Genomic DNA, 25,775 nt, shown 5'->3' on the forward strand with positions numbered 1-25,775 from the left:
AGAATATAAAAAAATTGAAGTTTGCTATGACTGAGACTTAATGACATGAGGAAACTGAACCACATTGTGTTGTTGGATAAGAACAAAGCTTATTTAATAGACTTTATCTTCATTTCCCAAACTGCTTTGTGTTTTATATTGATATCAAAAAGTAAACACCATGTTAATTTTACATTCCTTGTGTTTTTTTTCATTTCACAAAGTTATTACTTCAAAACCTATTCATGTGACATGGCATTTTGTTAAACTGTTATGGTGTATTGTTAATTCCTATATGACATACAATTGTCAAACTAATGGATATGTCATGATACAGCATGTACATATTTTAGTTCTTGTAACTTTACATAACTTAAAAAGATATCTCTCTCTATCAAAATGTAAAAGAGATGAAGGCATCGTATATTAAGAAAAAGCTGGCACAAAAAAAAAACACAAATACTGTCTTTAACTATATGGATAACGTTTATCAATAGCCTTTCTATTAGATATGACGGCGTATCTTTCACTCCCTACCCCAACACTTTAATAATAAAACATAATGATTAATCATGATTAATAATTGTCTTTTCAATATTGATAAAAATCCATCCATCCATCCATTGTCTACCGCGTATTCCCTTTGGGGTCACAGGGGGCGCTGTTGCTTATCTCAGCTACAAGCGGGCGGAAGGCGGGTACACCCTGGACAAGTCCCCATCTCATTGCAGATTGATAAAAATAATGTTAATTATAAATTTGCCCATAATCATGCAGCTCCCTGTTAGACCTCATATATCAGGGGTCGGCAACCCGCAGCTCTGGAGCCGCATGCGGCTCTTTAGCGCCGCCCTAGTGGCTCTCTGGAGCTTTTTCAAAAATATATAAAAAATGAAAATGATGAGGGGAAAATAACATATTTTTTGTTTTAATATGGTTTCTGCAGGAGGACAAACACGACACAAACCTCCTTAATTGTTATAAAGCACACTGTTTGTATCAAACATGCTTCACTTATTCGAGTATTTGGCAAGCGCTGTTTTGTCCTACTAATTTTGGCGGTCCTTGAACTCACCGTAGCTTGTTTACACGTATATAACGTTCTCCAACTTTCTCCGACTTTCTAAGACATGTTTTGTGCCACCTTTTTTTTCTGTCTCATTTTGTCCACTAAACTTTGAACGTTGTGCATTAATGCACAAAGGTGAGTTTTGTTGACGTTATTGACTTGCGTGGAGTGCTTATCAGACATATTTGGTCAGTGCATTACTGCAAGCTAATCGATGCTAACATGCTTTTTGGACTAGCTGTATGTACATATTGCATCATTATGCCTCATTTGTAGCTATATTTGAGCTCATTTAGTTTCCTTTAAGTCCTCATAATTCAATTTATATCTCATGACACACTAAATGTATCTAATGTATTTTTTTGCAGCTCCAGACAGATTTGTTTTTGTATTTTTGGTCCAATATGGCTCTTTCAACATTTTGGGTGGCCGACCCCTGTATATGAACACAAATTTTCTCTATATGGACACAGAGTGCAGTTACGTCTTACAGCCATCAGGTGCCATCTTGCACAATTCTAATATTTATTTTGATTGTATTATTTCTTATGTCCATAAGGTGCCACCTTGCACAATTTCACATTTAGTTTTTATCTGTTTATTATTTTGTTTCTGCCATATTACTTTGTTTATAATGCATGGGTTTTCATGTGCACATTGAATTTCTATGAAACAGTGTTTTTATCTATAATGTTTCTTCTACAAGCAAAATCATTTATAATGTTTTATTCTTAATAAAACCTGGTTAAAAGATTTCTGTATAAGTACTTTTGGAAAATTTTTGAGCACATTTAAAAATGCCGCGATAAGAAATGTTCAGACCCTGACATCTCTAGGGAGTTAGTGGGGCCGGGGAAATCACCATGAAAAACAAAAAATCTGTTTTACTGAATATCCCTGGTGTAGCAACTAGTTCCCCAACCGTAAACTGGTGGTCTGGCTCCTGTAGAGGGTAGTCTGATGATTTCATTGGTGGTCATAAGGCAGTACTGATAACTGGTACCTGCTAAGGTGCCACTGTGCTTGGGACAGACCAGTAGCCAGTGGAGTAATGAGGTAGCTAACGGCATTAAAATGTCCCAGCATAGCCTGGACCTGGGCTATTGTTATCAACAATGCCGAGTTATCAGCCGAAACCCCACTGGGAAACCTGATAGGGAAGATCGGAAGACTGTGGATAACAGTTCTCTCAGCCTCACGTCTACATGCCTATGTGTCCATCAGACCTGATTTCACATAACCATGCCCATTTATTTCTTTATAATCTGTATCGCAAGGTAATTATAGTACAAATTGTATTGGGTTAACATACATTCCAACATTTTTTAAATCATTCATGAAGTGGCATATTTTTTGGATTAGTTAATAATAATGTTGCATCATATTGTTTGAAAGGCATGTTTGTTTATACAGTACAATTCGTATGCAAGGCAATTTAAATTGTTCTACAAACATATACAGTTACAGGCAAACAAACACAATTATCATAAAAATAATCATGAATTAACCATCAATTGAAAATAATAATTTGTTGTCGTATGCACAGCGAAATAGAAGTGAAAAGTTGAGGACTGTCTTAAATCTTCTGGAGGATTTCAACAGCATAAAACTGAAACACAGGTTCACCATGCTCAGTCATGACTATGGGCACTAGCGGTAGACCACTTCTTAAGGTTCTCGGAGGCCAAGTTGCCTCGAACATTTAAGAGATTTTCTTTGGCGCTAGGCCATGAAAAGACTTGTACACAAGCAGAGCTGTTTCAATGCCTATTCTCTGACGACGAGAAGAGCCAGTGCATTGACCCAAGCAGTGGAATGATAGGGTTGTGTTTCCTGAATCTATTCATGACTCAAACAGCAGTATTTTCTATGTTTTGCAGCTGCTTTACAGCTTATTTAAAAAGCCCAGGAGCAAAAGCATGGATTAGTCTTTCAGTCTGGTTTAGACACAATTTCTTTGATTTTGGCAATGTTTTGTGGTGGTAAAAAACGCTGATGTTAGATTTAATATGGTTTGTAAATATCGATTCCATTATATTGTCTCAATTTCGAACCTAATTCAATTAAAATCTGACATTTTCTAGCATCCACCATCAAACATCTTTTCCCTCAACAACGAGTCCATTACCATCATCGCTCACCTGCGGCGGGAAACATACGAGACTCCGTGGACATTGCGCCCAAGTACAGATTTTGTGTTGATTTATTGTGAATACAAAAGTAAACATTGACATGCGCAAAGGGAGTAACATATACAACAAGGCAGCAGCTAAAGAAGAACTTCCCCATGTATCCCCTCTTTTATCACACAGGGAAAACCAGCCAGGTGAACAGCTGAACTTACTAATTCCGGTGCTGACGTCAAAACCATGTGACTCGCATCCTATATGTGACCCGAACAAATATACTAGGCTACTAAGCCTATAGTTGCCATAAACTGTTAGCTTCTACAGCAGGGGTGCCCAAGATGCGGCACAGGGGCCTTCTGGAAAGATTTTTTTCAATGTTGGATGTTCGAAAATGTCCGATTTATTACGACAGTCAGATATTCAGTCATTGTTGCAGCGTGATGATTTATGAGCACCTTTGCAAGACGAGCGAGTGTAGCGCACCGCTGAACTCGTGGGGTTTGGCTGCAGTGTCGAGAGCAGATGGATAAGAAGCTAAAGAGAGCAAGGCAGAGGCGGATGAGTGTGTTCAGGAGTTAAAATGCATGCCTGTTTGCAGATCTGTTGGTCATTCTCCAGGTGGGGTTGTCACTGATGTCATATTAATACTTTTTTTTCCCTAATGTTTTTTGCGACAGACCGTTAGGGTCCCAATGATCGAGTGGTCAATCGCGATCGACAGGTTGTTTTGGTCTGAATGAATGTGTGTATGTGTATATATGTATACGTGTGCGTGTGTGTGTGTGTGTGTGTGTGTGTGTGTGTGTGTGCATATGTGTATATGTGCATATATATATATATATATATATATATATATATATGGGCTGCAAATCTTTGGGTGTCCCACGATTCAATATCGATTCTTGGGGTCGGGATTCGATAATATATCGATTTTTTTCGATTCAACACGATTCTCGATTCAAAAACGATATTTTTTCGATTCAAAAATGATATTTCGATTCAAAACGATTCTGTATTCATTCAATACATAGGACTTCAGCAGGGTCCACCCCAGTCTGCTGACATGCAAGCAGAGTAGTAGATCTTTTTTTAAAAAAAGGACAATGTTTTATCAACTGATTGCAATAATGTAAATTTGTCTTAACTATTAAACGAATAAAAAAGCTCACTTATTTTATCTTTGTGAAAACATTGGACACTGTGTTGTCAAGCTTATGAGATGCAATGCAAGTGTTAGCCACTGTGACACTAGTGTTCTTTTATTTTTATTTTTTATAAATGTCTAATAATGTAAATGAGGGATTTTTAATTATTGCCATGCTTAAATTATAACTAATATTGATAGTGTTGTTGATAATATTTATTTTTGTTTCACTACTTTTGGTTGGTTCTGTGTCGTGTTTGTGTCTCCTCTCAATTGCTCTGTTTATTGCAGTTCTGAGTGTTGCTGGGTCAGGTTTGGTTTTGGAATTGTTATGGTATTGCTGTGTAGTGGTTTGTTGGATTGATAAAAAAATAAAATAAAATTAAAAAAAATAAATAAATTTTGAAAAAAAAAAAACGAGAATCGATTCTGAATCGCACAACGTATTTAATTCGATTCGTATTCGAATCGATTTTTTTCTCACACCCCATATATATATATATATATAAATAATAAATGGGTTGTACTTGTATAGCGCTTTTCTACCTTCATGGTACTCAAAGCGCTTTGACACTACTTCCACATTTACCCATTCACACACACATTCACACACTGATGGGGGAGCGGCCATGCAAGGCGCTAACCAGCACCCATCAGGAGCAAGAGTGAAGTGTCTTGCTCAGGACACAACGGACGTGACGAGGTTGGTAATAGGTGGGAATTGAACCAAGGACCCTTAGGTTGCGCACGGCCACTCTTCCACTGCGCCACGCCGTCCCTTATATATATATATATATATATATATAAATGTGTGTGTGTATATGTATATATACATCCATCTATTCCCTTTGGGGTTGCGGGGGGCGCCGGTGCCTATCTAAACAATCGGGCGGAAGGCAGTACACCCTGGACAAGTCGCCACCTCAACGCAGGGCCAACACAGATGGACAGACAACATTCACACACACATTCACACACTAGGGCCAACCCCAGTGTCGCCAAACAACCTATACCCAGGTGCATGTCTTTGGAAGTGGGATGAAGCCGGAGTGCCCAGAGGGAACCCACACAGTCACGGGGAGGACATGCAAACTCCACACAGAAAGATCCCGAGCCCGGGATTGAACCCTAACTACTCAGGACCTTCAAATTGTGAGGCAGACACACTAACCCCCCTTCATCGTGCTGCCCATATATACATGTGTGTATAAATATGTATATATATATATATATATATATATATATATATATATATATATATATATATATATATATATATGTGTGTGTATGTACCGTATATTACCAAATAGTAGCCCGTGCATTTATTTCACAAAATCATTTTTGGAGACGGGCGTTTAAAAGAAGCAGGCGGTTATTTGCTCAGGGCTTTTATTTATTTTTTCACCAGCCTGCACCAGGCCATTATTTGGTTACAATGGTTACTGTCCTGTATTTTTTTTCGTATAAAAAACTTTAAATGTAAAAGTTATGGTAAACATACAAACAAAAAAACAAGACTATCAAAAGACAAGAGATCAACAAGGCCTCAACATGGCAGTAGTGCAACAATTGTCAAATAGAATACCAATACTGAAAATAAATAAAGTTTTTAAATAAAGCAGCCTACCGGGAAAAATAAAATGATGGTACCAAGTACTCTATAAAACTCATTTCAGTAGGCCTTTAAACACAATGTAAGGCTTCAGCTTTGTCCTGTCTGCTTTGGCTGCAAGAGCCACCGTGACGCGTGCCTTCTCGTAGCCGGTGGTTTTGAGGCAGATGGAGCGGGCGCCCCTCTCATTGACCGTACTAAAACCAACCGTGGGCCTTTAAAACCTTAGCTGTGGGCCACAAATGGCCTCCGGGGCACACTTTTGACACCCCTGCTATAGATAATAAAAAAAAAAAATCTTATAAATCTATGGGTAAAAAGCAGAGCCTGGCGACGCATGCGCGTTTATCATAACTCTCTCGCGCTCTCTGTCTCTGCCCCTCCCTCACGAATGCAGCTGCGTGCACAAATTGTTTTGTTTTAACCCTTTCTTAACCCTGAACGAACATTGAAAATACACGCAACCCTAACTTAAAATACCGGACATTTGAAGCATTTAAGAAACTCCACCCGGACAGCTCCGCAAAAGAGGACATGTCCGGTGAAAAGATGAGGTGTGGTCAGTCTATCGTAGCCCGGTCGCTGCTAGCATGCTATGTGTTGTGCCTCGGTGTGTAATGTTTACACAACGTGCGGTACGCTGCTCAATATGTTCGTGTGGAAACTCGTTCGGTTGGAGGGTCTTCCAGCTCTGGCTTTTACATGCCGTCCTAGCCCGGTCGCTGCTAGCATGCGTACTCGTTCGGTACACCTCCGAACCGAACCGAACCGAAACCCCCTTACCGAAACAGTTCAATACAAGTACATGCACCGTTACACCCCTTGTGTGTGTATATGTATATGTATATATATATATATATATATATATATATATATATATATATATATACATATACATATACATATGTGTGTGTATATATATATATATATATATATATACATATACATATGTGTGTTTATATATGTGTGGATATATATATACATATGTGTGTGTAAAAAAATGTGTATATATACATATGTGTGTGTGTATATATATACATATATATATATGTGTGTGTAAAAAAATGTGTATATATACATACGTGTGTGTGTATATATATACATATATACATATGTGTGTATATATTATATATGTATATACATATGTGTATATATATATATATACATATGTGTGTGTGTATATATATATACATGTGTGTGTATATATATACATATACATATGTGTGTGTTTATATGTGTGTATGTATATACATATGTTTGTAAAAAAATGTGTATATATATACATATGTTTGTAAAAAAATGTGTATATATATACATATGTGTGTATATATATGTATATACATATGTGTATATATATATATATATTTATATATATATACATGTGTGTGTATGTATACATATATATACATATATACATATATATATATAAATGCATATATATATATATATTATATATATATATGTATATATATATATTATATATATGTATATATATATATTTTATATATATGTATGTATAATACGTATAAGCCCGGGCATCGGGCGCCTTTATCCTGCAGCGCCAGTTCTGCTTACCAAAAGTGGCCAAACATAGCCCAAACGCCCCCAATAGCACTAGAAAAATGCTAGAATTTTGGCTAGTGCCTTCTTTCAAAAGAGTATCTTGAGGGGTCTGAATACTGATAGTTCCTGCTATAAAGTGTGTTAAGAAGCCAAGTTATGATGCGTACCGTTACCAACTGCACAGATGTGAACAAACTTGCTATAACTTAATGTGTTTATGACCGAGGGTGTACAGGTAGTACCAAATCTATTTGTGGCGGTCAAATTGTGAGTATGTTAGGCTATACAAATAATTGAATGTACAAAAAACATTCTCACATAAAGCCTTTCAGGAGAAAAAATTTACCTTGGGTTTTTTTTGCAGCTTTTAAAGGTAACATTCCTTACAATTGGTGTTCAAAATAATTAGGCAGTATTTTGTTTCCAATGTCACCTGAATTTCACGAGTCACATTTTCCTCTTAAGTCCAGGACTTATGTTTGGAAAATTAGTTCGTAAGATACATTGAAATCCTTTTTAAGTGACGGTGCAGCCAAGCAGAAAAAGTGATCAAACACCACAACATTACCAACACCTTTGTCAAAGTGGTAAATGATTGTTGTTGCTTACAAATCAGGGACTTTTTCATCTTTAGGTAATGTTCTGCATTGTTTGAAAATTGTACTGCATACATTTTTGTTTTAGCTTTAGAAGTTGAGGTAATTGTATAAGATTAATTCATGTCACTTTTAGCACACACTTATGCCCCACATTGTATCTTAGCCCACTTCTATTTTGTATTAAGTCTGGCCCTATCAAGTTTTTGTTTCCTGTTACTGTACAAATTAGTGTGATCCCTACAGTTCCAAAATAAGCTGACCACACAACTTCTATTGACTTACATTGCATGTTTTGTTATTTACATGAGCGCACTTAAGCACAGGAACTCCCATAAGTACGAGTACGTACGCACTAAGCTACACAAACACACACTAAGTTTCTTCTTGGTTCTTTATTTGTTGTCTTTGTCTTATTACTTACCTTAATGGTTTGCAATCAAGGTAATGCCTTAATTTGTAGTGTACCAACATTCACACCAAAACAAAAGTCCCTGACCGAGTTAGTGTGTTTTACATTATGTGCAACTAATTCACCAAGTTGTTTAAAAGCAGCTATGACTCAGTTTGTTTTTACATGACCTAACAACTTGAGGGCAGTTAACCAGCCTAAAATGTTATTGGTATCTGTCTGTATGCAGCTAACAAATGCACGCACATGCCACCATGAATTATTTGTTGGACACTTTGCTTGTGTTTTTTGTAGGTCTTCTCATTTAGTCGTTCTGCCCAAGGAAATTGTGTTCAAATTTATGGCTCACATTTTGTTTTCCGAGGTTGGTTGTCCTTTCAAACTGATGTAAAACAGAACCCCCTTGATATTTATCCCCAGTCCAAGATTTGTGTGGGCATAATTTATTACTTTAGTGAAGTACAATAAAACTCTTCAACTCCTGAATCCCCCTGTTTGCTAAGGGATTTGAGACCAGAAGTCTGTGTTTATACTCAATGCACTACAAGAGGAAAAGCATAAACTGTAATCAATAAAAACAAATTGGCTGTTGCAGATAGAATATTATGAATTTAGTTCTACAGATTTGCATGATAACGCCGTTTTGCCTAGTTTATGTGTGCAATGTGTTGTGTATTTCAAACATGGGGTGTACAATACTGTACACATTTGGCTAAATGTGCTGTTGTTCTATGAGGAAACTGACTGGCTGGGCATTTATTGACAATCTGTTGAGCACCACTTACGTAAGTATAAACAGGCCTGCTGGTTTTCAGAGAGGCGCGAAATTCTGCCCCTTCTTTGATTTATGACCTCGGGGAGCATTCTTTCTCACGGAGTGCTATTTGATATGCCCTAAGCACCTCTGCTACACTCATTTACTGGGACCTGCTCATTGCCCCACGAAGGACGACCCGTGCATGACTAACTCCACCTGCACCGACCTTCACCTACACAAGCAATTAGCAGCGTATTTTCCAAAGTAAAACAACAAATATTCTAAACTTTGATGGGATTTAATGAACCGACTACAAGTTGTTAAACTTGTGTCACACTCAAGATGAGCTCACTGCAAGCTCTGGGTGTGCTGAATCACAAATTGTTTTGGGCTGGAAAAAGGGCATCTTATGAGGGGCGTAACGGGAGCAAGGGCATGACAGAATGACATGTTGTAAGGAAACAGCTTGGAATCTTTGAGGGAAAATCCAGTGCTGGTCATTAGACTTTTTGGTCACAATGAGATTTATTTGTGTTATTCAAACAATAGGCCTTGAAAGTGTGACGTGAAAAGGCATTGCATTGTGGGTCTTGCTGGATTCTGACTTCCTTATTTATATGGTTGACTGTGCTTCAGTTTTTATTTTTTATTTTTTTATTTTTTTAATAAGTTCAAAACATGGCGCGAACGTGCGACATCATTAACTTCCACAATCGGGGTCATGCTCGTCTCAGGAAAAAAAGGATTTGGTGAGATTTTTCTCATTTCTAGTCTAAAAGTAACGCCAAAAGAAGTCAAGTTATGAAGCTAATAAATAGACGGTGAATTGCCTGGATAGCAGCCGTGAGACGACCAAACTTCACTTTTACCGCCATCACCTGGTACATGTTGACTTCACTTTTAACGCCATCACCTGGTACATGTTGGTGTGTTCATGGCGTTTTCAGACTGGTGAGTTTGAATCAATGCATGATTTATTGTGTTTCACAAGTAGCATTTAGTAGGATGCTAGTGTTATCCAAACTAGCACCATGTGACAAACAACTTACATATTGTTTGAGCCCTATAGACATTATAAGTCTTCTCATAGTAGCTATAACTACTTAAGTCTTTTACATTTGTATAACAATCTTGCCTTCCTTCATACTTCCACTGAACAATAAGTATGGGAATTTGCCCCATTTGTGACATTTTTTCCATCGGTGACGCCAGTGGATTATCTTTACATTGTAAAGTTTTGCCCGAAGAGCTGTGTGCGTGTCGGCTATTGTAGTCCGACGCTGTAGTCATTACGTTCCTTTTATCTCTATCCTTTTGTTGTGGGGCAGACTGGCTCATCAATGTACATGCATCCTCTGCTGTTGCCATTTCTAATACAAAGTAGCGTATAGATCAAACCTATTCTCTTAGAAGACTCGTTTTTGAAGAACTACAACAAATATGGCGGGCAGAAGAGTGTGTCAAAGTGGAGGCATGAAAATAGGACCGCCCACAAAACGGTGCATCCTGAAGAGACGGTCTGAAAGCAGCTTGAAAACGGTCTCTAAAACCTAATCATTGCCAAATTTTGATCAAAGAACCACCATCACATTTTATGTAAACCACAAGCAAGTGTTTAAAATGGAGGGGGAATAAATCATAATATGACCCATTTAACACCTTGTGTATGGTCTATTTTTCAACAGAGCTTTTGATTAAAGGGTAGTATAGTAGCAGCATATTATGCTGGATGTAGTTTCTTGTAAACACTTTTGACATGATAGATTGTAGTTGTTGGACCACCATAATGCTTCCAGGTTGTTTAAGATTCTAGAGCTTGAGGTAGACCACATAGCAGATAATCTCACTGGTAGCCAAAACATCCCAGCCCAAAGTCTCTTGTTTATTCCCCCAAAATCTCACCATGATATTTAATCCGTGTGGAATTTTACTTGTGAATTCAAAACCGCAATTTGCTGAGCCAGAGATTTTCTTCAGTGTCCAGTGATCTTGTTAGCTGATCAGGAGGTCAAAAGTCTGGTGCCTCGATATCACCTATAATACCATTTAGCATCTTATCAACGGCTGCTAGGGCTGCTGTTATGATAGTCCAGCTGGCTAAAGTGTAGCTTATCACCATTGAACCTGATAGTTGAAATGTTAGACTAAACACTACATGGAATTGACTCTTGTTTGTCGTTGAACCACTTTTTTTCTTCCAAGGTATTGTATTAACCAAAGACTTCTTGTGAAATCTTCAATAGAGTGTCAAAGCACAGCCATTTTATCAATTAACCAGCCATTACAGCTGCACTTGCTGTTCATGACCTGCTTCTGAGACACTTGGCTCCACGTTAACCTGATTATCAGCACTTAAGATATGCACATATTGTCATTTGTCCTTTAGTGTCAAAGGGCAGGCCACAGACGTTTCCTTTTATTAATTGTCTGTCTACTTGTGTGTGCGTATGTGTGTTTCATATGTCCGAGATAAAACTTGTCAAACAGTGAAGGTGACCTGAGATGGATTTGGGGCATCTCGCACGTGCGGCAGAAGACCTTTGGGCAGCACAGCAACTCTGTGATTTACTCTTCAAAGCCATGACCATGATAGTATTTCATCTCCATCTTAACCCTCCTTAACCCACTAACAGCCTGTATACATTGTGGTGTCATAGAGGTGAGTGCTATACAGCAGCTCAAATAAACAACCTACATAGGTGACACTTTGTAATGTTGTTCAAGTAAATTGACCTGTAAAAAAGGGAGTAGTTGATATACTACTCATCCTGTTTACAACACGTATATTTTTTAATAAGAAAATTCTTTGATTACTTTGAAGATGACACTTCTAAATGAAAGGAAGGAGTGATTATCATGAAAAGAACACGCTGTTAGTGTTGTACATTATACTGTATTATCTTATTTTAGTGTCCTTTGTCAGCTGGCCTTGACACCTATAATAATTATAGCTGAGAAGTGTGGCAACAATTTTTCAAACTATAATATTCCATCTCAACTGCCATCTTTATTTTAACCAGCTGTGCTCAAGGTTCCAAATGTAAATTAATGTCTTCCTTCCTTGTTGTTATAGGCTACAGCTTTATGACTGTATACCCTGATAAAAGAACAATTTGTCCTGATAAGAGTGAATGAGTGAATAGCTGCATAAGAGGTACGGTATGCTCCTTAGTTCCATGAAAAACGCAAAGTACATTTTGGTTTCAAAGGTTGAAATTTGAGATGCAAGTTTGATTAGCGTCTGGCCTCCTAGTCTAATCTAAAGACAGGCATCTTTGGGAGCCAATGGTAGTTAGTGTCTCACTCTCATCATGGGGCTATGGGTCTTAATCCACCTTCCAGCCACCACCCAGGAGGGGGTACAGATATGTTGGTAAGACTAGATGAGACAGCAGAGGCACAAAAATTGACAAGACTCTAGCAACCAGTGATAACAAATGTAAGAGTCAAATATGTTGTATGCCATCATAACATTATTAGCGTCATTTTGGATGGGCACATTGAAAGAAAAAGGCTTTTATTTTAACTTTGCCAGACAGCCACATTTTAAACATTGCAGAAATTAATTTAATCGTCCTATAACCAGCAGCTAATCATTCCTTGTTCACCCCTTATACTGTACGTCTGCATCTTAGAATCAGTGTTGATGTGCATTTAGACTGCCATAACTGGGCCCGGAATGAAGTTCCTGATTATTTTGGATGAGCCAAATTTGTCCCAATTTCGCAGTCTTTTTTTCAGTTGTACAGTAGGTAACACTGTATTTTTGACTTAACATAAGTGCAAAAGAGATATAGATTATACAGTATTATCTGCTCACCGATGCTCATTGGTGGTCGTTTGAGCACACTGCAGACAGTCCTAGATAGTCCCAATTTTTAATGATTCAGTCACACCCAAGATGCTCACAGGAATGAGACAAAAATACAGTGTTGCCTACTGTACATCTGATCCAAACTCAAAACTCAATGGGCCACACAAACATTTTAGTTCAAGAACTATATTCACAACATTCCTGGACATTTACTGCAAAGAGGGCTTTTGTCTGTCCTAAGACAATGGACACCTACCCACAGTTTAACTTGTATCAATTGACTTTCCATTGCATAGAATAGAATATATTTAGACTTTTTTGAAATGCAAACAAAATAATTTGATACACGTCTGGTCGTCCTGATAAGATGTTCAGCAGGAAGTTGTAGTGTGTAATAAGTTCCTGTGTATTAGCTGCTCCTAAGGACCAAAGTTCAATAGGATGTAGCGTTAGAAACAGGATGCAGATTGTATCAGTTAAAGTATGAGGATATGGCCAATGAAATCACTGAAATCATACTAGCTGATAACCACAATATTTTTCTTTAAAACACATCAAATAAATAAGTTATATATTTATCATCTAACAATGCATTTATTTTTTAATTTTTTTATTTACTTTTAGAAATGCCTTTGTGTTGTGTTCCCACGCTCTGCAGTATTCCCTCGTTAATTTTAAGACAGTAGTTGAGTGTCTACTGTCTTGGAAGCCTTGTTCCAAAGATAATGATGTGGAGTAGCCAGTGCGAGTGCAATGCTTGAGAGGGCGGCAATTGGGTGATTAGACACCCTCATTTGAGTGTTGTTTGAAATAGCAACCACTGTTTTTTTAGTGGGGGAGCAGCATCACCCAGGCTTCTTACAGACTGGGAACCACCGTTGCTTCAGGGGGCGGGGACCACTTTCACACATTGTGATACTTTGCTGATCGAGTAACAAAGTGAACCATCAAACACCAGGATGCCACATAAAGTCACACACTGTGACCTTCCCGCTTCCAACAACACCCCTTTTCCTTCCCCTGTTTCTATGATCCTCTTCTGTTTTACAAACACCAATAAAACATTAATGTGCTGCTGGACTTCACACCCAAGCTAATATTATCCATGAGTATGCGAGAAAGCTGTGTCGCAGCACTACAGTTGTCATTTCTCTTGCTGCTGCTCTTATCTCTACCTTTTCACGCATCATCATCCAAGGCTTAGACTCTCTCCATGTGTGAGTTGTTGACAACTACCACACTGTGTTTTGCTTTATAGACAGTGGAGTACCTTTTAATTTATTCTGAACTGGTGACAGTCAGTTTGTGTTTGTATTTGGGTCATTCTGATGCCGCAAAGTAAAATAAAAGTTCCTGTTTTTTATGAGATTTTTACCAAAAGAAACTGAGCCAATAATAACAGGAATGGTTGAAAAGAAAGTGAGATGTCAAAATGACACTGATGATGAAAAGGTCACTTTAACCTTGTTCTTTCCTTAACTACTTGATGTGGATGGATTCTTCTAATAGAAGGCATACAACTTGCACATATCTCTTGCCCATTTGTGTAAACCTTAGATTAAGACATATAATACAACTCTTGGTCCATAGCATTGTCAGTATTGTTCATGTTGTTTATGCTCAAGGCGCTCAGTTGCATATATTATTTTAATCCAAGTTAATCATTCTTATGTCTGCTAAGTAAGGTATGGGTTGTTTTGGTCGCAAGTTATTTTAGCAGGTTTGCTGAAAGCGTCACTCAAAAACGTTTTAACCAAAACTTTGTGCTTTATGGTATAGTAAAGTAAGGAACTTATTTTATAGTAGAGACCCATAGTTTTTTTGAGTTGACAAATATCACTCCTCTTCAATTTGTGAGTTGTCAAACTTTCTTGTAATACACGTCAATGCCACAAAACATGGTTTTACATTACATCGTTTTAAATAGTCCCTCTGTCTATTTTACTACACATGTTGGATTTTTTGTTTTCAATACCAATATTCCTATCACTCAATTATGCATATCATGAAATGTTACATGTTCTTGGTTGTGATGATCAATCAAACTTTAGAATTTGAATCCCCCCTGATATACATTCTGCAAATATACTGAATGAAGGGTGAGAATCAGAGATAAGGGTCAACACTTTTGTGGTGAAGGGACTTGGGTGGTTGAGAGTATTCAGTTGAAGGCCCCTATAAGCCTGTGTGAATCGCCTCCTGGGGGGCCAAGGGGCGTAATGACTTCCACAGCTGACCCTCTGGGACGACTGTGCTCGTGCTCTGCACCTCTCCCGGCTGCTTTAAGCCCCATCCGTGTTTGTTTAGGAAAGATTAGCAACGTAAACCCCTTACAACATCCTGAACACGCAGCGAAAGAAAGACTCGATGGAGGAGACAACCGTAAAGAGAAATAAAGATTGATGAGCAGGAGTGTGTGAAAATCCTGAAATAATTTAATCAACTCCCTAAATAGGGATGTACCAATCCCATTTATGTCTCACAATGTAGGCCTGAGTTTTTGCAGTTTTTAAATATGTAGTGGAAGGAGTATTGATTAATACAACTGCTGTTGTCATTACAATCCATTTATTTTTTTATTACTTCCTTATTTACCTTTGCCTATTATTTAATAACATGTTTTCTTCTACTGTCCTAATATAATTTTACTGTTAATTTCCATTACTTTCACTGGAAGCTGCTGAGTTTGGATGAATCAGTTTTTATATACATAAATAAAATGTGAAGATGTTTTGACTGTGGTGCACCTTGTGTGTTGCAGGTGTGTGTATGTGTGAGTGTTTAGTACCGTGGCAGGAAACAGATGTTCATTGATATAAAACGGCAACACATGTCTGGGAGGCTATCTGCATAGGACAGGCGGCCTTACTGCAGTGCTCTATTTCCTGTCGGCTTAAATCAAGCTGGTCAGGATAAGAAGAGCCAAACGACCTGCTCACTTCTAATGTTTTTTTTATCTATGATTTTTTTAGACCTCAGTGAAAATGAAATATGGTAATAAATTGTATGACAATGTGAATATTTCTGTTACTTAAAAAACGCTTTGTTTCATGCTCATAAAGACAGGATGTGGTATTTTATTTGATGCAGATCACTGAATTATTGTCTTGTCTTTGTTCATCTTTCAGTCCCTGTCCTGAACAAGGAATGGGTGATGAATTTAACCTCATGGATCATTCAGACCTTTACATCTTAGATTTCAGTGAGTATTTATGTCATTCCTGATAGCTTTTAGGTAACGGTTGACATGGAAAATACTTCTTGGGACCTTGTGTGATTATAAATAAAGGAGATTTCAAACATTTTTAAATTGGTCCTTAGACCCTACCTTTGTGACATCAAATGGCACACTTCCATCTCTTTGACAACAAAACTTAGTGCCTGCATGAAATGTGCTCAAAGTTTTTGTGTGGATGGTCTTACACAGTGAGCTTAGAGGACTCGCAGTACCAAGTGGAATCCTGCATGGCATGCACCGCTACATGCAGTTCACGTGAGAGTTTACTCCTGAACATATGGTGCAAGGGATATGACATTGGCTGACAATTTTGTGGTGATGCTCTTTTTGCAATAACAATGAAGCTATATATCTGATGCAGAGGAGCTGTGTAATTACAGTAAGCACAAGGCTGTGTGATAAGCTAATGTATAATTTACCAAGACTACTTCCAGTGCTGATACTCATGAATCATTCTGTCCCATAGTTTTTCTTAAAACTACTACCTATATTTGATATACATTTACAAATAACATTTAGATAACAAATAAGTTGCCAATGTAGAAATGTATCGCTCATCGATTTGTCTGAATGTCTGTTTTGTATTTATTGTAGTAAAAGAAGATTGACATTTATTTACAAATATTTTCTTAATATTTAATTTTGTCATTGTTTTACTATTAATGCCCTCAGGAGTAGCTTGTTTGTGAAACTTTGCTTTCAGTAGGACAATCTATTCACCCCAAGGTTCAGTAAAATCAGATACACAAAGCAAGTCTGAGTTCTCTCTTTTAGACGAAGAAAAAGGCGAGTGATAGAAATTGCTGCTGATAAAGCTGATACTTCTCTCTATGTTCAAAGTAATTAATATTCTGTGCAAGGACATGATATGAGTTTAAAGAGCATTATCACACATACTGAAATGTACCACTTATTGCCATAATCTTGACAAATGTCAATGATCAAGAACACAGAAAACATGTATTTACTACAATGAGCTTGACTCCAACAGATCTTTTCCAATAAATTGTGTGCCTGCTTAGTAATAGCTAAAATACCAGCAAGTAAAAAGAGGACCTGCAACCCCAATTTTGGAAAAGCCTGATATAGAGCTGTCAAGTGAACTAAAAAATAATATATTGTCCAAAATGTGGTGCAATTTGCCAGTTAGCTTGTTCAGATTATTTCAACGTGTAATCTGCTCTCTCTGTTTGCAAACGTTACAAGCACCTTGTAGTAAACTCCTATGTATTTATAGAGTAATAGAGACCTGGATAGATATGAAACAACATTATCCCACATCTAACCACAATTATGTAGTGATTTGTGTATGAGATATGTTTAGCTTTGTTAGAAAAAAGCTTCCCTTCTGTTGTCATCCTAAAACTCATCCCCCTTTCTTTTCCAGGTCCAAATTTGAAGACATTATGCAAAATAGCTGTAATTCAATACAGTCTGGAGCAGTCGGGCCTTCCACATGATATCAGGTCCAACAAACATTTCTGCTATTTCCACACTTAATTGAGATACTTAACCACCATTTTACTTTTTTTTTTCCTTTTTTATTTTATTTTAACTGTTTTTATTTTTAGATATAACGCTCTTTATCATTAATTTATTTCATTAATGTCTTGTTTTTGTGCCTGCCCCAGTCTATGCCTGAAGTTGAGCTGAGTTTCAAAATCAATTATTTTTGAACAGGTTAGTTAATAACAAGTTAATAATGCATTGCAGGGTTTCCCCAGTATTGCCACTATATACTAGTGGGTGGGGGGGGGGGGCGGCTAGGGGCATGTACAATATGACATCATATGTATGACACGATAATTTTGATTTGCAATGATGCATATATTTTCTTTAAAAAAGCTAAACAAATGTTTTATGTATATTTAAAACAAATATTAGTTTTATTAGTTATTAATACAATTAATATTAACAATCGGGCCTTCCGCCTGATTGTAGCTGAGATAGGCACCAGCGCGCCCCGCGACCCCAAAGGGATTAAGCGGTAGAAAATGGATGTATTGCTTATACAGTTGTGATCAAAATTATTCAACCACCACACAATTTTGGTGTTTTAGCAAGTTGGACATTTATTCCGTATTTTGTTTATAGTCATATCAAATAAAGATGTGTCAAATAGACAAATGCAACTTAAATTGTAACACTGTATTTTACAAAATACCAAAAAAGGACATTTTCTTAATATCTCATTGACAAAATTATTCAACCCCTTGAAGATCATAACTCTTAAGAACAGAATTTGAATAAGGTATTTTCAATCAGGTGTTAAAAACACCCGTAGATGTGATTAGAACCATAACGAGCAACAATTAAACTGATTGAAAAAGACTGTGACGCTCAGCTTCTTGTAGATGGTCAATGATGTGTTTGCCACACACATGGTGAAGTCCAGGGAGTGGTCAAAGAAGTCAAGAGAGGAGGTAATTTCTCTTCATAAGAAAGGATATAATGTAGATATAAGAAAATAGCAAAGACATTACACATTCCAAGAGACACAATTGGGAGCATAATTCGCAAGTTTAAAGCTAAAGGCACAGTGGAAACACTACCTGGGCGTGGTAGAAAGAGGATGCTGTGTGCGTACAGTGGTGAAAAACCCCCGGGTAGCAGCTGAGGAACTACAACAGGACATTGCAGAGGGGGGAACGCAGGTTTCGTCCCAGACAATAAGGCGCGCACTACGAGATGAAGGCCTCCATGCCAGAACTCCCAGGCGCACCCCACTTCCGACTACCAGGCACAAGAAAAATAGACTCCAGTATGCCAAAAATCATCTGGACAAACCCCAAAGGTTTTGGGAAACTGTTCTATGGAGTGATGAGACAAAACTGGAAGTCTTTGGGCCTATGAATCAACGTTATGTCTGGAGGAGAAAAAAATGAAGCTTACAAAGAGAAGAACACCTTTCCTACTGTTAAGCATGGTGGGGGGTCAATCATGCTCTGGGGCTGTTTCTCTGCCTCAGGTACCTGGAATCTCCAGCGCGTTCAAGGCATTATGAATTCTATTTCCTACCAGGATATATTAGCTGCAAATGTCATGAAGTCGGTGACGAAGCTGAGGCTTGGGAGACGTTGGACCTTCCAACAGGACAACGATCCCAAGCATACCTCCAAATCAACATCAGAGTGGTTGCAGAAGAAGGGCTGGAAGACTCTGGAGTGGCCTTCACAGTCGCCAGACCTAAATCCTATAGAAAACCTGAGGTGGGACTTGAAGAAGGCAGTTGCAGCACGCAAGCCCAAGAATATGAATGAACTGGAGGCCTTTGCCCAAGAGGAATGGGCTAAAATACCTGTAGATCGTTGCAAGAAGCTTGTGTCCGGTTATGTATCACGTTTGAAGGATGTAATTACTGCCAAAGGGTGTTCTACTAAGTACTAAAGATGCATGTAACTAGGGGGTTGAATCATTTTGTCAATGAGATATTAAGAAAAATATCCTTTTTTGGTATTTTGTAAAATACAGTGTTACAATTTAAGTTGCATTTGTCTATTTGACACATCTTTATTTGATATGACTATAAAGAAAATACGGAATAAATGTCCAACTTGCTAAAACACCAAAATTGTGTGGGGGTTGAATAATTTTAATCACAACTATATAATCTGAGTCACAATCAATTTTAACACAATTAATTTGACTTGGTGGACTGTGCTCTCTTTGTTCAATGCAGTTTCAAATGTTGCTGCTTATTGTAAAAGGTAATACAGGGTACACTTTATTCTGCCCTCCCTGAATGTTGCAATTTAGTTTGCCAAATATGTAAACAGTCTTTCAAATCAGATTTGAAAAAAATAACTTGAGGTGTTTTGTTAATATTCTTCACAATGAAGTCACTGTAAAACTAACCATACACAAAAAAGTAAATTATATATACACATGTAGAAATCAAGTTAGATTAATAATATAATTTGGAATCAACTGAAAAAGGTTATACAATTAGGCAGGATTAAGGTTGAGCTCTAATGTCGCTGGGATAATGCTAACGTACAATGGATTAGCTCAGAGACAAGGTAACTTCAATTAGCATGGTTCATCACAGGTCACAGATTCATTAACACTAATAACTATTGTCAATTTGTAGTTTCCAATGTAGGTAACATACATATGTTTGAAATGTGCATGTAAGCTGGAGTACCCAGGGGATAACCCACATAACGCAAGGGGACAAATGCACACTCCACACAGCAATGTCCACAAGGCATGAAGTTAAACATTTTTGGTAGTCATTTCAAAAGATTTAGGGTAGTTTACACTGGCTTGAACCAAACATTTATAAATTAGCTTAAAATACTTATTCAACTCTCTTTCCTTACTTTTGTTGGGTGTCAACTCCATTTAGGTGCGGGACAATCTGACGCGCTTCTGACAGGCAATTTAGATGCAAATTTTTGTGATATTTGAGCTGTTTTTCAAAATTATTATAGCCAATACAACAAAAATAATTGACTACACAGGGTACATCAATTCATTAAATATCTCACATTCAAACATTCACATCTCTCAAGTATGTTTTAATGTAAAAAAAAAAAAATGTTTTCACGTAAAAAGAAAAACCTATTTTGACATTGTGGCGGCATTATTTCTTGCCGTGGCGCTGTGCCACGAAATTCTCATGTAGGGGAAACCCTGAATTAGATTTAAAAGCTACTGATACTAATACAGACGTTAATTTATTTTCCATCAAGCGTGCATCTAAATGTTACCATTATTTATAAGTCAACAAGGATAAAATGCATGTTAGATTTGGTTCCAAAGTTTCATTTTCTAAGCTAAGTATTTGCTATTTTACTCGATATTGACACATTTTTGCTGACAATTATAACATGCCAAGATGTATACTACAATTTATATGACATTGTGTGACTAGTTATTGGTAATTTCAAACTACAAGTCAGGAAAAACGTGATACTGAGTAATTCAAGTCTTGTAGCAGCAGTGTCTTACTAAATATTAATGAGCATTTTGCTACTTGTTAAAGTCAAGTGATCAAGTCAACATGGCAGCTTTACATTCACTCTAAAAGCATTAACATAATAAAAAGCGGTCATTTAAACCACACTCGATATTTCGTGAGTAATTCAAAGATCATTTTTCTTTAACCTAAATGACCCATTTTTCTCTAATGTTGACAAAACGATCAAAATCGGTGCTGGTGAGCACTTTTCTGAGATAATTCATCCACCTCACAGATGTGGCATGTAAAGTTCATTATTGCGCTGGGGTATAATAAAGGCTATTCCAAACTGTGCAGTTTTAACACAAAAAACAGTGCCACAGATGTCACAAGTGTTGGGGATGATCATGGCTTTACCTACAAACCCCGTTTCCATATGAATTGGGAAATTGTGTTTGATGTAAATATAAACAAAATACAATGATTTGCAAATCATTTTCAACCCGTATTCAGTTGAATATGCTACAAAGACAACATATTTGATGTTCAAACTGATAAACATTTTTTTTTTTGCAAATAATCATTAACTTAAGAATTTGATGCCAGCAACACGTGACAAAGAAGTTGGGAAAGGTGGCAATGAATACTGATAAAGTTGAAGAATACTCATCACACACTTATTTGGAACATCCCACAGGTGTGCAGGCTAATTGGGAACAGGTGGGTGCCATGATTGTGTATAAAAACAGCTTCCCAAAATATGCTCAGTCTTTCAGAAGAAAGGATAGGGCGAGGTACACCCCTTTGACCACAACTGCGTGAGCAAATAGTCAAACAGTTTAAGAACAACATTTCTCGAAGTGCAATTGCAAGAAATTTAGGGATTTCAACATCTATGGTCCATAATGTTATCAAAAGGTTCTGAGAATCTGGAGAAATCACTGCACGTAAGCGGCATGCCCGGAAACCAACATTGAATGACTGTGACCTTCGATCCCTCAGACAGCACTGTATCAAAAACCGACATCAATATCTAAAGGATATCACCACATGGGCTCAGAAACACTTCAGAAAACCACTGTCACTTAATACAGTTTGTCGCTACGTCTGTAAGTGCAAGTTAAAGCTCTACTATGCAAAGCGAAAGCCATTTATCAACATTATCCAGACACGCCGCAGGATTCTCTGAGCCCAAGATCATCTAAGATGGAGTGATGCAAAGTGGAAGTGTTCTGTGGTCTGACAAGTCCACATTTCAAATTGTTTTTGGAAATATTCGACATCGTGTCATCCGGACCAAAGGGGAAGCGAACCATCCAGACTGTTATCGAAGCAAAGTTCAAAAGCCAGCATTTGTGATGGTATGGGGGTGCATTAGTGCCCAAGGCATGGGTAACTTATGCATCTGTGAAGGCACCATTAATGCTGAAAGGTACATACAGGTTTTGGAACAACATATGCTGCCATCCAAGCGCCGTCTTTTTCATTGACGCCCCTGCTTATTTCAGAAAGACAATGCCAAGCCACATTCAGCATGTGTTACAACAGAGTGGCTTCGTAAAAAGAGAGTGTGGGTACTTTCCTGGCCCGCCTGCAGTCCAGACCTGTCTCCCATCGAAAATGTATGGCGCATTATGAAGCTTAAAATACCAGAGCTGAGACCCAGGACTGTTGAACGACTGAAGCTCTACATAAAACAAGAATGGGAAATAATTCCACTTTCAAAGCTTCAACAATTAGTTTCCTCAGTTCCCAAACGTTTATTGAGTGTTGGTAAAAGAAAAGGTGATGTAACACAGTGGTGAACATGCCCTTTCCCAACTACTTTGGCACGTGTTGCAGCCATGAAATTCGAAGTTAACTATTATTTGTGAGAAAAAAAAAGTCTATTAGGTTGAACATCAAATATTTTGTCCTTGTAGTGCATTCAATTGAATATGGGTTGAAAAGGATTGGCAAATCATTGTATTCCGTTTATATTTACATCCAACACAATTTCCCAACTCATATGGAAACGGGGATTGTACTATAAGCTGTCTCCAAATGCGTTTGAGCTGTATGCCCACACAAGCCCATGACCTCCAAATCCAGCCCCTTCACCGCTAAGCTTATCTGATACCAGCCACCCGGACAACTGGTGCACTAATCGGTTTGCATACAGTGCACCTGGAAAGTATTCACAGCAGCGCTTCACTATTTCCACCTTTTGTTATGTTACAGCCTTTACTCAAAAATAAAATAAATGCATTTCTGTTCTTAAACTTTTACAGACAATAATCCTTAATGACAATGTGCAAAGGCTTTAAAAACAATTGCAAATGTATTAAAAATAAAACAAATCACAAGTATACAAGTATTCGTAGCATTTGTTCCATAGTTTGTTGATGCACCTAGGGCAGCAATTATAGCCTTTTAAATACAATGCCACTGGCTTGGCACACCTATCTTTAGGCGGTTTAGCCCATTCCTCTTTGCAGCACCTCTCAAGCTCCACCAGATTGAGATGGAAAGCCATGGTGTGTCTCTGTACATTTCTGCATTCATTTTAGTCTAGTCAGAGAGGTGACCAACTCTGTCCGAGCTGCAGAATTCCTCTGCGTAGAGAGGAGAACCTTACAGAAGGACAGCCATCTCTGCAGCAATCCACCAATAAGGCCTGTATGGTATATTGGCCACACAGAAGCCATTTCTTAGTAAAAGGTTTGATAAAGTGCACCTAAAAGACTCTCGGACCATTAAGAAACAAATGAGTCAAACATTGAACTTTTGGCTTAAATGCTAAACATCGAGTTTGGAGGAAACCAGGCACCGCTCATCACTAGGCCAATACCATCCTTATAGGGAAGCATGGTGGTGGCAGCATCATGCTGTGGGGTTGTTTTTCAGCAGCATGAATTGGGAGACTAGTTAGGTCAGAGGGAAAGATACATGTAGCAATAAACAGTGCCATCCTGGATTAAACCAACACTTCTCATCTAACCTGATGGAGGTGCAAAGAGGAAGGTGCGAAACTGTCCTAAGATAGTTGCACCAAGTTTGTGTCAATGTATTCTGAAATACTATAGTTGCTGCCAAAGGTGCAAAGTATTGAGCAAAGGCTGTACATACTTGCACATTTATTGGACATATGCTTGCATTCAATGTTGTTTTGAAAACATTGTAAATGCACAGAGATACCAAGATCAAGAATACCATGGTAAAGCCATTTAAACCATCACCTTTACAGCGGGATTATAATTTCTTGGTTCTTTAAACAAGATCCTCAGGTAGCTGTAAACACCCCAGTCATTTTGTATGGCCATCATACTGCACTGACTTGTCACCATTTGAACATGTTTGCCAAGCTATGGACCAGCTTATACAACAGTGGGTTCCAGTCAATGGCTCCAGTACATTAGAACTGTACATTTTCAGGCCTGCCCTACACACACCTGTGCAATAATAATGGTCTCTAATCAGCACATTCATATGCCATAACTGGTGTGTGGATAGATTATCTTGGCAAAAGAGAAGTGCTCACTAACAAAGTTTTAGACAAATATGTACAAAAATATTTAAGAGAAATAGCACTTCTATATACATGGAAAAAGTAAAATGTCTTTGAGTTCAGCTCATTAAAGAGGGGGCAAAAGTGTTAGCTTTATATTTTAATGTATATACTTTAGGAACATAAGATTAGAATAAAATAAAATACACTGTTATTTTTATTCATACAGTGTGTAACTTGACACTTGATTAAAATCTCAAATCTGTTGCGTCATCATAGCCACCTTGCACGAGCTCCACTTTAAGGTGGTGTAGAGTTGTTCAGTAAGCTGTCAAGGCTTGTCTTCTCTGTGAAGTCACTAGAGTCTGGTTAACTCCCTTTGCCCCTCAATGGCATCCTCTGCCCTGGTGCCAATCTCCCCTCTTCAACACACACGCGCACTCCAAAAAAACGAACAAAGCAATTGAGAGGGAGTGAGTGTTGAAACCAGAGCCAGTGATAACAATCTGGAGCTCAACCTCTGACCTGTCATCAGGTCAGCACTAGACTCTGTTGTCAGCCCCTGCTCCTGGTTCTCATGTTGCATCACAGCCTTCCCTCATCTTCAAACCAATTTCACACGATTACTTAATCGAATGCCGATACACTCACACAGATTGAATATTTTTGGAATTTCTCAATTAGTAGGGCTTTGAATCTTTGGTCATAACACAATTTGATTAAATTTTTTAGGGGTAACTATTCAATTCAGAATCCAATCTTGTTTCAAAATGATTCTCGATTCGAAATCAATACTTTTTAATTAATAACATTGGGTGCCAGTTCTAAGATTAACTACATTCATCCATCCATCCATCCATTTCCTACCGCTTTTCCCTTTCGTGGTCGTGGGGGGTGCTGGAGCCTATCTCAGCTGCATTCGTTAGGAAGGCGGGGTACACACAACACATATAGACAGACAACATTCACACTCACATTCTCACACTCAGATCAATTCAGTGTTGCCAATCAACCTATCCCCAGGTGCATGTCTTTGGAGATGGGAGGAACCCGGAATAACCAGAGATAACTC

General features: G+C 37.9%; 1 protein-coding gene across 6 annotated transcripts in view; it reads left to right on the top strand.

Annotated features, from left to right (window-relative positions):
* klhdc3 (kelch domain containing 3) overlaps window positions 1-25,775 on the top strand; it is a 55,351-nt gene that overhangs the window by 23,769 nt on the left and 5,807 nt on the right. For 4 of the 6 annotated variants that reach the window (XM_061910671.1, XM_061910670.1, XM_061910672.1 and 1 more), the window contains 2 exons: window positions 16,204-16,277; window positions 17,701-17,779. In XM_061910671.1, the coding sequence (XP_061766655.1) occupies window positions 16,204-16,277; window positions 17,701-17,779 (153 nt within the window). Of the gene's footprint in view, window positions 1-16,203; window positions 16,278-17,700; window positions 17,780-25,775 lie in introns of those variants that run through there. The other 2 variants (XM_061910674.1, XM_061910676.1) reach the window with 2 other exon arrangements.

Source organism: Nerophis ophidion, linkage group LG09 (assembly GCF_033978795.1).
Source record: "Nerophis ophidion isolate RoL-2023_Sa linkage group LG09, RoL_Noph_v1.0, whole genome shotgun sequence".
NCBI classification, from domain to species: Eukaryota; Metazoa; Chordata; class Actinopteri; order Syngnathiformes; family Syngnathidae; genus Nerophis; species Nerophis ophidion.